Source organism: Mobula birostris, chromosome 6, assembly GCF_030028105.1.
Source record: "Mobula birostris isolate sMobBir1 chromosome 6, sMobBir1.hap1, whole genome shotgun sequence".
NCBI lineage: Eukaryota > Metazoa > Chordata > Chondrichthyes > Myliobatiformes > Myliobatidae > Mobula > Mobula birostris.
This window is the reverse complement of record NC_092375.1, coordinates 94502262-94515006: the sequence shown is the minus strand read 5'-3', so window position 1 is coordinate 94515006 and position 12745 is coordinate 94502262. Positions and strand designations below refer to the sequence as shown.

Here is a 12745-nt window from a genome sequence, read left to right as displayed (position 1 = left end):
AGTTAACAATACCTTAGCAATGGCATTTCCTCGTTTATCTTTTCAGCATTCCTCTCCCCAGAACTTCCTCTACTCAAATGATGTTACTTCTAGCGAATTGTGATTTAATTTTATTCAGGCTGTAGAATTTTGCTAGAATTCCACTTAAATTTTCTTTAACTGTTTTCTTTGGAGAAGAAGAGGTCACGGGGAGATTTGATAGGAATATATAAATGATGAAGGATCTGTACAGAGGGAATAGTGAGATGCATAGGTGGAGGGGTTGAGGACTAGTGATCACAAGTATACAATAAAGGGGAGAAGGATTAAGAACAATAGGAGGAGAAAAGAGTCTTGCACACCATTGTGGGTAGAATCTGGCTAGGATCGTTAAAACATGGAATGCCTGTCTGCCTTTAAGAGGGAATTGAATAAGAAACTGTAGCAAGGCTACGGAGAAGGGGCTAGGGAGTTGCTCTGGGAGGGACATAATAGATGAAATGACTTTCAATACAGTAACCGTTGTATGACGCTAAGATATATCAGCAGCTTCTGTTTAAGCATACATCACATTCTCAACCGGGGTTCCGCGGGAAGAGGAAGAACTTTGTGAGTTGCAGTCTGATCATGCACTCAAGATGAGATTTACTGACTTGCCTCTGGACAGTTCTGGATTTCTGTGAAAGAAGAGTATGCTGCCATTCATAGGAAAACAATTAACATTTTGCTGCAGTTTTCAATTTCTTACATGTGAGAGCAAGCTTTTTCTTGTTTAACAAGCAGCAAGAGCAAGGATAGAAATCATCTCATTTCAGTTGAAGGTGAAATCCTTGTGCGCTTATCTCAAGTTTGACCCAGAGTTGAGCATTTGTGCAACCAAAAGCAAGCACAGGTTTCACATGCTAGGCCTGTATTTGAGCCTGATCAAGTCACTTAGTAAGAAAATAGTTTTTCGAAGTCTTATATACAATTGTGTTTAGGCTATATTTTGATTTATATTGCTTTGGCTTATGGTTTTTAGTAACTTTATTATTCAACATTGTCAATAAGTTTTCATGTAAATAGAATTCATTAAAATCACTTTACAACTTCTATTTAAATTAAGTCTACTGAGCCCATTTGATCCCATTTTGACTTAAGCCAGTTATTTAACAGAAATTAATTATGTTTGCCTTGAGCTTTTTAAAATTTATGAAAGGGGAAGAAAGAGAAGCTAAGCTTAACTACCTGTTTTTTTTCAAGAAAGGTTAGCTAAAAATTCATTCTCCACTCAAAACTCAATTATTTTTGGATTATTATAGCTACAACTTACCAATCATGCTAATGTACTGTGAGCTGTAGATATAATAATAATAATCATTTTTACGCAGGGTTTCCCTGAGACCTGAAAATTATTTCAAGGGTTCCTCCAGGGCAAAAAGGTTGAGAAAGTCTGGTCTAATGTATGGTGTTGTACAATGCAGTTCATTTTGGGCCTGCTTGATTTTATATTAAATGTTCAGAGGCTACTTTGTGCGCGTTTCAGAGACTGCACATCTCCAAGTCATTTTTTTTTGTATTTCAAATAGTTAGCAAATCCAGAGGAGAGATGCCAGCAGATTCTCGAGCCTCCATATGATGAAATGGTAGCAGCTCATTTAAGGTAAAGAAATTCTTAGTGGTTATTTTTATTAATATATTCTTTGCAACTCATTTTTCTCTTTGAAAATGTTTTCTATCCACCTACCGCTGCAACATATTTGATTGTTTTTGAGAGAATCTGTGTCAGCTTGTCACAGTGCCTATCCTTTGTTCTTTGGAAGCCATTGCCTTCATGATGCTTCTCACTGCTGCAATATCTAACATCATACTATGCACATAAGTAGTTAAGGCCCTAGCACAGAAACCTTTTGTCACCTTTTTCAAAATAATGTTAACCTTCGTAACCCTTGCAATTTTGTTTTGTCATCCTTTACCTTTCTTTATTCCTCTCTCTCAGCTCCCTAAATCTTCACTACTCTTGGTAGTTTTTGTTGCTTCTTACCTCACTGACCAGGGATTGATTGGTTATCGGTTTGTCCTAGATTATGATAAATTCTAGTTTTACCTGATGTTTTGACTAGCTTCCTGCCATTATTCTCCGACATTCCTTTGAATGCATTCCTTTGCACTACAACTTAGAATCCTATTACCTATTAAATTTTAGCCTGATGTTTGGTTATCAATTGATCACTGCAGGTAAATGGTTACTTATTAATTAAGATAATAAATGGTATATAGAGGAGACAAGTAGTGAGGGATAGACTATGGGGGTAATCAATATGTGCTATGTGGCTGAGGTAAAATGCACTGGATGTCTTAATCTTATTCCTTTCCCTCTTTACAGGTGTGCTTTTGCTGTTGCAAATCATGACTTTGTGGAGGCATATAAATACCAGACAAATGTAGTGCAATATCCTTCTTAAACCAGAATAGTAAAATGTAGTAAAAGTAATTTAAAGAAATCAAAGTTGCTGGTGAACGCAGCAGGCCAGGCAGCGTCTGTAGGAAGAGGTGCAGTCGACGTTTCAGGCCGAGACCCCTCGTCAGGACTAACTGAAGGGTCTCGGCCTGAAATGTCCACTGCACCTCTTCCTACAGACGCTGCCTGGCCTGCTGCGTTCACCAGCAACTTTGATGTGTGTTGCTTGAATTTCCAGCGTCTGCAGAATTCCTGTTGTTTGAATTTAAAGAAATGTTGAGTTACACTTGCACACTTTTTTTTGTTACTCTGGCTTTGAATCTGCACCTTATCTAGTTTTCTGTTGCCTCCTCTCAGACTCGCTTATTGAAGGGCATTTTGTTCTGTAATATTAATACTGTCAGAAGCACAATTATTTCCCCCATTTGTGCTTGCCTTTCATGCTGTTTGAGCTGTTGCAATTTGCTGTCCTTTACTCAGTTACATTTCGGAATTCGAATTTCTCATCTATATGTTGATTCTTGAGAACGTATTTGCAATTATGGGGTAATCTTCAGTGCAGCTTTCCAATTTCCATCGCCCTTCCCTCTACTGTGAGACTGCAATTCTGTCATTCAGTTATAAACTACGTTTTAATTCTCCTATTTCAGCACTGGGTCTCAGCCACAAACGTCTATTTCAACATCTTTCCATCCTGCTCCCTGGTCATTATCTCAGGCTGAACCATCTGTTTCACAGTCTCTGCATCCTATAAGCCAACTAAACTCCATTCTATCACAAAGACTGCCTTCCGCATATTTATTGAAATCCTTATTGCGGTTCGCTGTCTCAAGTGTTAATTATTCAAATACCATTTTAATGGGCCTCCCCTGCTCCACTGGAGAAATTTTAACTCCACTGCCGAAATCATTTCTGCACCACATGCCACGCCTCCATCACCCCTGTCCTTGCTGACCTACATCAGTTTCTGGTTCCTTGGCACCTCCAATTCACAATTGTCATCAAGGGTGTGTTGTCAGCTCGCTAAAATTTAGTGTTTAACTTCCTCTTGTGCAATCTGTGAAGTGTTGCCTTTATTTTAAAGCTGTATTAGTTTGCTTCTCACCCTAATGTTTACAAAACATCATAGTTCAAGTTTAATTGTCTTTCGAAGCAGTACTACTCTGGGACCAAGGTGCAAAACCCAGTACCAACAGTCACGCAGCACAAGGCACATATAACTCCTATAAGATAGCAAGCACATGTAAGATAATCAGTCACACAAAAAATGTATAGTCCAAGACCCTGAGTCCATGAATATTGCAGAAATCGGCAGTCAACCACAATACAGCTTGTCTTCTGCTGAGTGAACAATGGGGGGGAGGGGGGAGCAGCACCAAATCCAGCTTTGATGCTATGCCACACCAACTCCGACGCGCCTCTCCTCGATGGATGTAAATAGGTGACATCGCAGCTTGAGGCCAAGTACAAGGCTATGACCAAAGCAGGTCAGCTCCGGCTCATCTGTGGCCCGCCAATAAATCTGTGAATCATACTTGTAGCATTCCACATTAACAACACTCTACAGGATCTTGTGGTCACAATAAAAGCGACAAAGATGATCCCTCACTGTTAGAATGCACATCCCCTTCGCGCACTGTCTCTTCCGACACCTGTCTGACGCAGGCAGCAGTGTGAGCCACACCAAGTCCAGTTCCTTCAGTTTTTCTGCTAACAAGCATTTGATCCAGTCTACCAGTCTGAAATATTAACCCTGCTTTCCACTTCACTGATGCCACATGATCTGGGATCAGGGGCCAATAGATGGTGATTATACTTCACTTTAGATTGTCTGTTAATTTCCCAGTGTTAGTTGCTCACTCAATAATATTCTGAAATCACGCGCCTCATCTTACCTCTAGCAAAAAAGTAAGCTTTTTGATTCATTTCCTATTTTCTGTAAACAAAAAATATTACAAACAAGCGAAACCAAAATTGTCAATGGGAGGACAATAGTTATCTGTTCATCGTAGTGTTCCATGCTCAGCGTGTATTTTTATATACAAACCTCTATGCTGCAGCCTCTGCTTTTTAGTAGATCTTGTACTTTGCAGTGAAGTGGGTGCAGTATTGTGTCGGGGAGGCCAAATGTACAGGAGATGGCGATGTCCCATCCTTCTTTATTTTCTCCCTGCCTTCTATGCAGCTATATTCTGGCTCTTTATCTGACATGTTCTTCCCAGTGATCAGTACAGCAATGATATGGTAGCTCTGAGATTTTTAAGCAGCTCTGTATGGGACTCCTGTGTGCAATTCTGTGTGCCAGCTGCTGGAGTGCCGTTTTCCTTGTGGTATCACTAAGACCAATGACTATTCTTCACCCCTGATTTTTCTTGAGAAGGTAAGATAGTTTGACTAGTCCATTCCTGTTCTCCCTGAGCATCCCACTGTGCTGTCAGAAAGTGAGAACCGGATTTCGATGGAATTGTGATGTAATTTCAAATCAGGATGGTATGCGACTGGGAGGGAAACTTGCTGGTGTTGATGGTTCCAAGTTCGCGGTCCCCTAATCCTTAATGGTTGAGTAACAGATTTGAGAGGTGTGGTTGGAGCAACCTGGATGAGTAATAATAATGTACTTTATAAGAAGTCTACGCTGCAGCCACATTGGCAGTGAAAGTAATGTGTTATGGGATTAATAACCATTTTTGCTGCATATTGGTATGGACTGGTTCATTTGATGAGTTGTGAACATACACTATTTTCAATATTCATATGGGTAAACTGAATTAGTATTGTGTCAAGCAGTGCTTTACGTTTGGCAACAATTGCTGGCATTCATGAGTAAATCCAGCCCACCACTGTCAAACTCTGTTTTGTTCTTGTAATTTATAGTTTTTATTGTTATGCATTGCATTGTACAGCTGCTGCAAAACAACAAATTTCACCACATATGCCAGGGATATTAAACATGACTCTTGATACTCTATTGAAATACATTGGGGCACTTTATTCTTGTAAGGTGCCACATAAGCAGAAGCTGTTCTTCCACTCTTGACATTCCTATAATTAATGCTTGTTCTGAAATATTTTCTTGCTACTTTTCACAATTACTTTCGAGCATCTGCATTTGTTTCTCTTTTGTGATCACAGACACTGGGAGCTGAAGAAGTAACCTTTCACCTTTATAGGTTGGAACAGAGTCGTACTGTACTTGAATGTGGTTATGATTTAATTTGCTGATTGTTACAATTATGGCTTCAGTTGTATTTTCCTTAATACAAAACATCATTCTTGAAGGCCTTCCAGGCTCACAAAGAGGAGAACTGGTAAGTCTGATCTGTTTACTGGAACATTTTTCATATCACTATTTCCCTTTAACTTTCTGTGCTGCAATTTCTGGCACCTATGATTATGATTCTGGAAGCACAATAAACAACTCTAGGGTGGGAAGGCAGACCAAGCAACCCTCTGAATTTTCATTTAACATGAATCTAACTTTACCAGTTAGCATAATTATGTTTATTCAAAAAGGATACTCTGAAGATTTATGAAGAATTTAATTGCTGTAGTGGATGATACCCTTGGTGTTGACAACATTAATTACACTGTAAATTGCTTGTGCGTAAACTTGCTGGTTGCAGTCTGTGTATTGCTGTTAGATCTATGAACATCATGACCGTATAATGTAAGGTGGTTCCACTGCAGGACAGTCTTGTAGAAGAATTGAAGATAGAATATTTCTGCTATTTGCATTTACCAAAATGATCTAGCGCATTTGGAATCTTTGGAATTGGCTCTAAAATTTTAGTGTAATTAGACATGAAGACAATGTTTCCAATATTTTCAATGGGAGAATGAAACTGGCAATGAAACTCGGCATTTGGACAGTGCAGTGGTGCAGCTTGTAGAACCAGTGCCTCACAGAGCCAGAGAACTAGTTTTGATCCTAGCCTTGAGTGATGTCTGCTTAGAGTTTGCATGTTCTTGTAAATGCATGGGCATTTTCTGGGTGCTTCAGTCTCCTCACTCATCCAAGTACTGGTAGGCGAATTGGCATATAAACTGTCTGTGTGATATAGGTTGGTGATAGAAGCTGGGGGCATAGTTGAACCGAATGAGTAATTGAAAACAGGATTAATGTAGGTTTAGAATAAATGGGCAGTTGATGGGTTATGGACTAATGGGCATATTTCCATGCTATAAATTGAGGATCTGCAGTCAAGATTGCTGTATCAGAGGGAAATGAAAGAGTTCTATGTCCTATATTTAAAACATAGACAATACTTCCAATATCTGCAATAGGAGAATGAAATTAGCAATGGAACTCAACATTTAGACAGTGCAGTGTTGCAGCTAGTAGAACCACTGCCTCACAGAGCCAACGGCCTAGTTTTGAATGCAAGGGTGAAAAAAAACCATTATGGGAATCATACATAGGTCTCCAAATAGTAGCCAAGATCTGAGGCTGAGATTGCAAAGGGAGATGGAGAAGGCATGTAATAAGGGTAATCGTACAGTTGTAATGGGGGACTTCAGTTTACAAGGGGATTGGGAAAATCAGGTTGGTGTCAGATTGCAAGAGGAAATTTGTTGAAAGCCTACGGGATGGCTTTTTAGAGCAGCTTGTGCTTGAGCCTACTCCAAGAAAGGCTATCTTAGATTGGGTGTTGTATAATAACCCAGGTCTTATTAGGGAGTTTAATGTAAAGGAACCCTTAGGAGGCAATGGTCATAATATGATTAAATTCACACTGCAATTTGAGAAGGAGAAGCATAAGTCACTGTATCAGTATCTCAATGGAATAAAAGGAATTACAGAGGCATGAGAAGGAAGCTTGCCCAGGTGTATTTGAGGAGGATATTGGTGGGGGTGACAGCAGAGCAGAGAGGATTGATGTTTCTGGAAATAGTTCACAAGGCGCAGGATAGATATGTCCCACAGAAGTTGTTCTCGTATGGCAGGGGTAGGCAACCATGGCTGACAAGGGAAGTTAAGAACTGCATAAAAGCCAAGGAAAGGGCATATAAAATCACAAAAATGATTGGGAAGCTTTTAAAATCCAACAAATGGCAACTAAAAAGCTACAAGAATGGAAAAGATTAAATGTGAAGGCAAACGAGATAAAAATATAAAGCAGGATACTAAAGGTTTTTTCAGTTATATCAGGAGTAAAAGGCAGGTGAAAGTTGACATTGGACCACTGGAAAATGTTGCTGGTGAGGCAGTAATGGGGAACAAAGAAATGGCAAATGAACTTAATGGGTACTTTGCATCAGTCTTCACTGTGGAAGCCTCTAGCAGTGTGCCAGGGGTCCGTGAGTGTCAAGGAGCAGAAGTGAGTGCCATTGCTATTACAAAGGTAAAGGTGCGAGGCAGACTGAAAGGTCTTAAGGTGAATAAGTCACCTGGAGCAGATGGACTACATCAGAGTCCTGAGAGAGGTTGCTGACGAGATAACAGTTGCTTTGGTCATGATCTTTCAAGAATCACTTGATTCTGGCATTGTCTCAGAGGACTGGAAGATTGCAAATGTCACTCCACTCTTTAAGAAGGGAGGAAGGCAAAGGAAAGGGAGTTATAGGCTGGTTAGCCTAACCTCAGTGGTAGGGAAAGTGTTGGAATCTAATATTAAGGATGAGGTTTCGAGGTACTTGGAGACTAATGATAAAATAAGTCAAAGTCAGCGTGGTATCTGTAAAGGGAAATCTTGCCTGACAAATCTGTTGAGAGTTCTTGGAGGAAGTAACAAGCAGGGTGAACAAAGGAGAGACAGTGGATGTCATTTATTGGATTTTCATGAGGCTGTTTTATTTAGATTGTCATGTACACTTGAGGCTGCTTAACGAGATAAAATAGTATGGCGTTACAGGAAAGATATTGGCATGGATAGAGGAATGGCTGACAGGCAGCAGGCAACAAGTGGGAATAAAAGGGGTCTTTTCTCGTTGGTTGCCAGTGACTAGTGGTATTTCTCAGGGGTCAGACTGTTACTTTTCACATTTTTGTCAGTGATTTAGATAATGAAATTGACGGCTTTGTGCCAAAGTTTGTGGGTGATATGAAGATAGGTGGAGGGGTAGGTAGTGCTGAGGAAGCAATGTGTTTGCAGCAGGACTTAGACAAATTGGAAGAATGGACAAAATAAAGTGGCAGATGGAATACAGTGTTGGAAAATGTGTGATAATGCATTTTGGTAAAAGGAAATTTAGTATGGACTATTATCTAAATAGGGAGAAAGTTGAAACATCAGAGGTGCAGAGGGACTTAGGGGTCCTCGGGCAAGACCCAGAAGGTTAATTTACAGGTTGAGTCTGGTAAAGAAGGCAAATGCAATGTTGGCATTTATTTCAAGGGGAATAGAATATAAAAGCAAGGAGGTAATGCTGAGGCTTTATAAGACATTAGTCGGGCCGCACTTGGAGTATTGTCATCAGTTTTGAGCCCAAATCTCAGAAAGAATGGTTGTTCTTGAGAGAGTCCAGAGGAGATTCATGAGGATGATTCTGGGAGTAAAGGGGTTGATACATGAGTGTTTGGCAGCTTTGGGCCTGTACTCACTGGAATTCAAAAAAATATGTGGGGATCTCATTAAAGCATACCAGATGTTGAAAAGACTAGATATGGTGGATGTGGAGAGGATGTTTCCTCTGGTGGGAGTATCCAGAACTAGAGGGTACAGCCTCAAAATTGAAGGGCGACCTTTTAGAACAGTGTTAAAGAGGATTTTTTTCTGCTGGAGGGTAGTGAATCTGTGGAATGCACTGTCACAGACTGCAGTGGAAGCTAAGTCTGTGTGTATATTTAAGGCGGAAGTTGATTGTTTCCTGATCGGTCTGGGCATCAAAGGATATAGCAAGAAGGCAGATATGTGGGCGCGGGGGGATGGGGTGGGCTCCTGACTAAGTACTTAAAGCCTGTGCTGATCAACTAGCTCGGGTGTTCACTGAGATCTTTTCCCTTCTCGCTTTGGCAGTCTAAAGTACCCACCTGTTTCCAGCAGGCTTCAATTCCAATGGTGCCAAAGAAGAATGTAGTAACCTGCCTCAAGACTATCGTCCAGTAGCACTTATATCCATGGTGATGAAGTGTTTTGAGAGGTTGGTGATGAAACATGTCAACTCCTACCTGAGAAGTGACTTGGATCCACTCCAATTTGCCTACAGGAGCGACAGGTTCTCAGCAAGTGCCATCTCATTGACTCTTCACTCAACCCTTGAACAACGGACAGCAAAGATGCATACATCAGGATGCTCTTTATCAACTACAGCTCAGCATTCATTTGCTCAAAACTAATCAATAAGCTTCAAAACCTTGACCTCAATACCTTGTTGTGCAATTGCATCCTTGATTTCCTCACTTGCAGACCCCAGTCAGTCTGGATTGGCAACAATATCTCCACGATCTCCATCAGCACAGGTGCGCCACAAGGCTGTGTGCTTAGCCCCCTGCTCTACTCGCTTTACACTTATGACTGGCAAAGTACAGTTCCAATGCCATATTCAAATTTGCTGATGACACCACTGTCATAAGTCAAATCAAAGGTGCAACAAATCAGAAAATAGAAGGGAGTTGAAAATCTGACTGAGTGATGCCACAACAGCATCTTTTTACTCCATGTCGGAAAGACTAAAGAGCTGATTATTGACTTCGGGAGAGGAAATCAGAGGTCCATGAGGCAGACCTTATTGGGGGAATCAAAGGTAGAAAGGGTCAGTGACTTTTAAATTGTTTGGTGTTATTATTTTGGAGAACTTGTCCTAGGCCCAGCATGTGAATGTATTATGTAGGAAGCATGGCAGTGCCTCTACTTCCTTGAGAGTTTGTGAAGATTCAGCATGAGATCCAGAACATTGACAAGCTTTTACAGATGTGTCGTGGAGAGTATATTGACTGGCTGCATCACAGCCTGGTATGGAAACAGCAGCGCCCTTGAATGGAAAATTCTATTCCACATGCTTGCCACAGTCATGGTCAGCAACAATAACTGTGAGCCTTTCCAAGTTAGATCAGGAGTAAAACAGGGATGCGTGATTGCTCCAACTTTTTTCACCATCTTCATTGCAACAATCATCCACATCATCAAAGATGACCTACCCCCAGGAATCAAAATTGTCTACAAAACAGATGGCAGACTTTTCAATCTTGCCCGTCTCGAGTCTAAGACCAAGACATCCATGAGTTCCTTCATCGTGTTCCAATATGCAGATGACAACCATGTTGCAGCTCTCTCAGAAAACCACCTACAACAGATTCTCTTTTCTCTCTCTCCTTTTTCTCCCTCTGTCCCTCTCACTATTCCCCTTGCCTATCCTCTGGGTTTTTCCCCCATCCCCCTTTTCATTCTCCCCAGGCCTCCTGACCCATGATCCTCTCATATCCCTTTTGCCAATCAACTGTCCAGCTCTTGGCTCCATCCCTCCCCCTTCTGTCTTCTCCTATAGCTTTGGATCTCCCCCTCCCCCTCCCACTTTCAAATCTCTTACTAGCTCTTCTTTCAGTTAGTCCTGACGAAGGGTCTCAGCCCGAAACGTCGACTGTGCCTCTTCCTAGAGATGCTGCGTTCACCAGCAACTTTGATGTGTTGCTTGAATTTCCAGCATCTGCAGATTTCCTCTTGTTTGCGTTTTACAACAGATTCTGACTGCCTTCGAGTGTGCATACACAAAACTTGGACTTACCATCAATTCCAGGAAGACTCAGATCATCTACCAACCGTCATCAACTGAGACAAATCGGATAGAATCATCAATTCAACCTGGCGAAACAACCCTGGAAAACGCGGACCACTTACCGTATCTGGGAAGTTACCTCTCCTGCAATGACGAGATCCATCTTAAGTGCGCTGGAGCAGCTTTTGGACGTCTCCGAACAAGAGTCTTTCATGATCGTGACATCTGAACAGACACCAAAATGTTAGTGTACGGGGCAGTGGTGACCCCAACGCTCCTATATGCATCAGAAACCTGGACAACATACCAACGACATCTGAAGGCACTTGAAAAGTTCCATCAACGCTGTTTTCGAAACATCTTAAATGTCATCTAGGAAGATAGAAGAACCAACGTCATTGTGCTAAATGAAGCAAAAGCAACAAGCATTGAAGCCCACTTCATCAAGAACCAACTAAGATAGAGCAGTCATGTTGTTCAGATGAAAGACGAACGTCTGCCGAAACAAATCTTCTACTCCCAACTTAAAGAAGGCAAACGTAAAAGAAGCAGACAACAGAAGAGATTCAAAGACGTCTTAAAAGCCAACATGAAGAAATGTAACATTGACATCAACAATTGGGAAACCAATGCCAAGGACAGGAAACTCTGGCAAGCCATCATCCGAGAAGGAACAGCAACCTTTGAAGCCAACAGATGTGCAGAATTAGAAGAAAAGAGAAGAAAATGGAAAGAGAGGCAGCAACAACCAAAGCCCGATCTGCCATCTGGAACTACCTGTCCTGAATGCGGAAGAACTTTCAAAGCCAAGATTGGACTCGGAAACCACTTGAGAGCCCATAAGTAGATCAACAGAAGGAAGACCATTATCCTCGACCTCGAGGGATAGCCACGACGACAAGTGGATAACCAGTCCATCATGAGTAAAGCACTCCCCACCATTGAGCAAGTTTACACAAAACGCTGTCACAGGAAAGCTACATCCATCATCAGGGACCCCCGCCACCCAGGACAAGCTCTTTTTGGTGCTGCAATCAGGAAGAAGGTGCAGGAGCCTCAGGACTCACACTATCAGCTTCAGAAAGAGTTATTACCCCTTAATCATTGGGCTCTTGAATCAAAGGGGATAACTTCAATTGCCCCATCATTGAAATGTTCTAACAACTTATGGACTCACTTTCAAAGACTCTTCATCTCATAATATCGATTGTTCATTATTATTATTTATTTCTTTTTGTATTTGCAGTGCGTTGTCTTTTTCACACTGGTTGAACACCCAAGTTGGTTCGGTCTTTCATTGATTCCGTTATGGTTGTTATTCTGTTACGGATTTATTGTGGCTACACAGATTCTTGATTACCTGACTGGCAGACCACAGTACGTGTGCTTGCAACACTGTGTGTTCGACAGAGTGATCAGCAGCACTGGGGCTCCACAGGGAACTGTCTTGTTTCCCTTTCTCTTCACCATTTACACCTCAGACTTCAACTGCTGCACAGAGTCTTGTCACCTTCAGAAGTTTTCTGATGACTCTGCCATAGTTGGATGCATCAGCAAGGGAGATGAGGCTGAGTACAGGGCTACAGTAGGAAACTTTGTTACATGGTGTTAGCAGGGTTATCTGCAGCTTAATGTGAAAAAGACTAAGGAGCTGATGGTAGACCTGAGGAGAGC

At 41.4% G+C, this 12745-nt stretch overlaps 1 protein-coding gene across 2 annotated transcripts in view; it reads left to right on the top strand.

Annotated features, from left to right (window-relative positions):
• pcid2 (PCI domain containing 2) overlaps nucleotides 1-12745 on the top strand; it is a 60871-nt gene that overhangs the window by 15767 nt on the left and 32359 nt on the right. Inside the window, exons 4-6 of one of the 2 annotated variants that reach the window (XM_072260891.1) lie at nucleotides 1548-1621; nucleotides 2345-2412; nucleotides 5688-5727. In XM_072260891.1, the coding sequence (XP_072116992.1) occupies nucleotides 1548-1621; nucleotides 2345-2412; nucleotides 5688-5727 (182 nt within the window). The remainder of the gene's footprint in view (nucleotides 1-1547; nucleotides 1622-2344; nucleotides 2413-5687; nucleotides 5728-12745) is intronic. The other variant, XM_072260892.1, reaches the window with a different exon arrangement.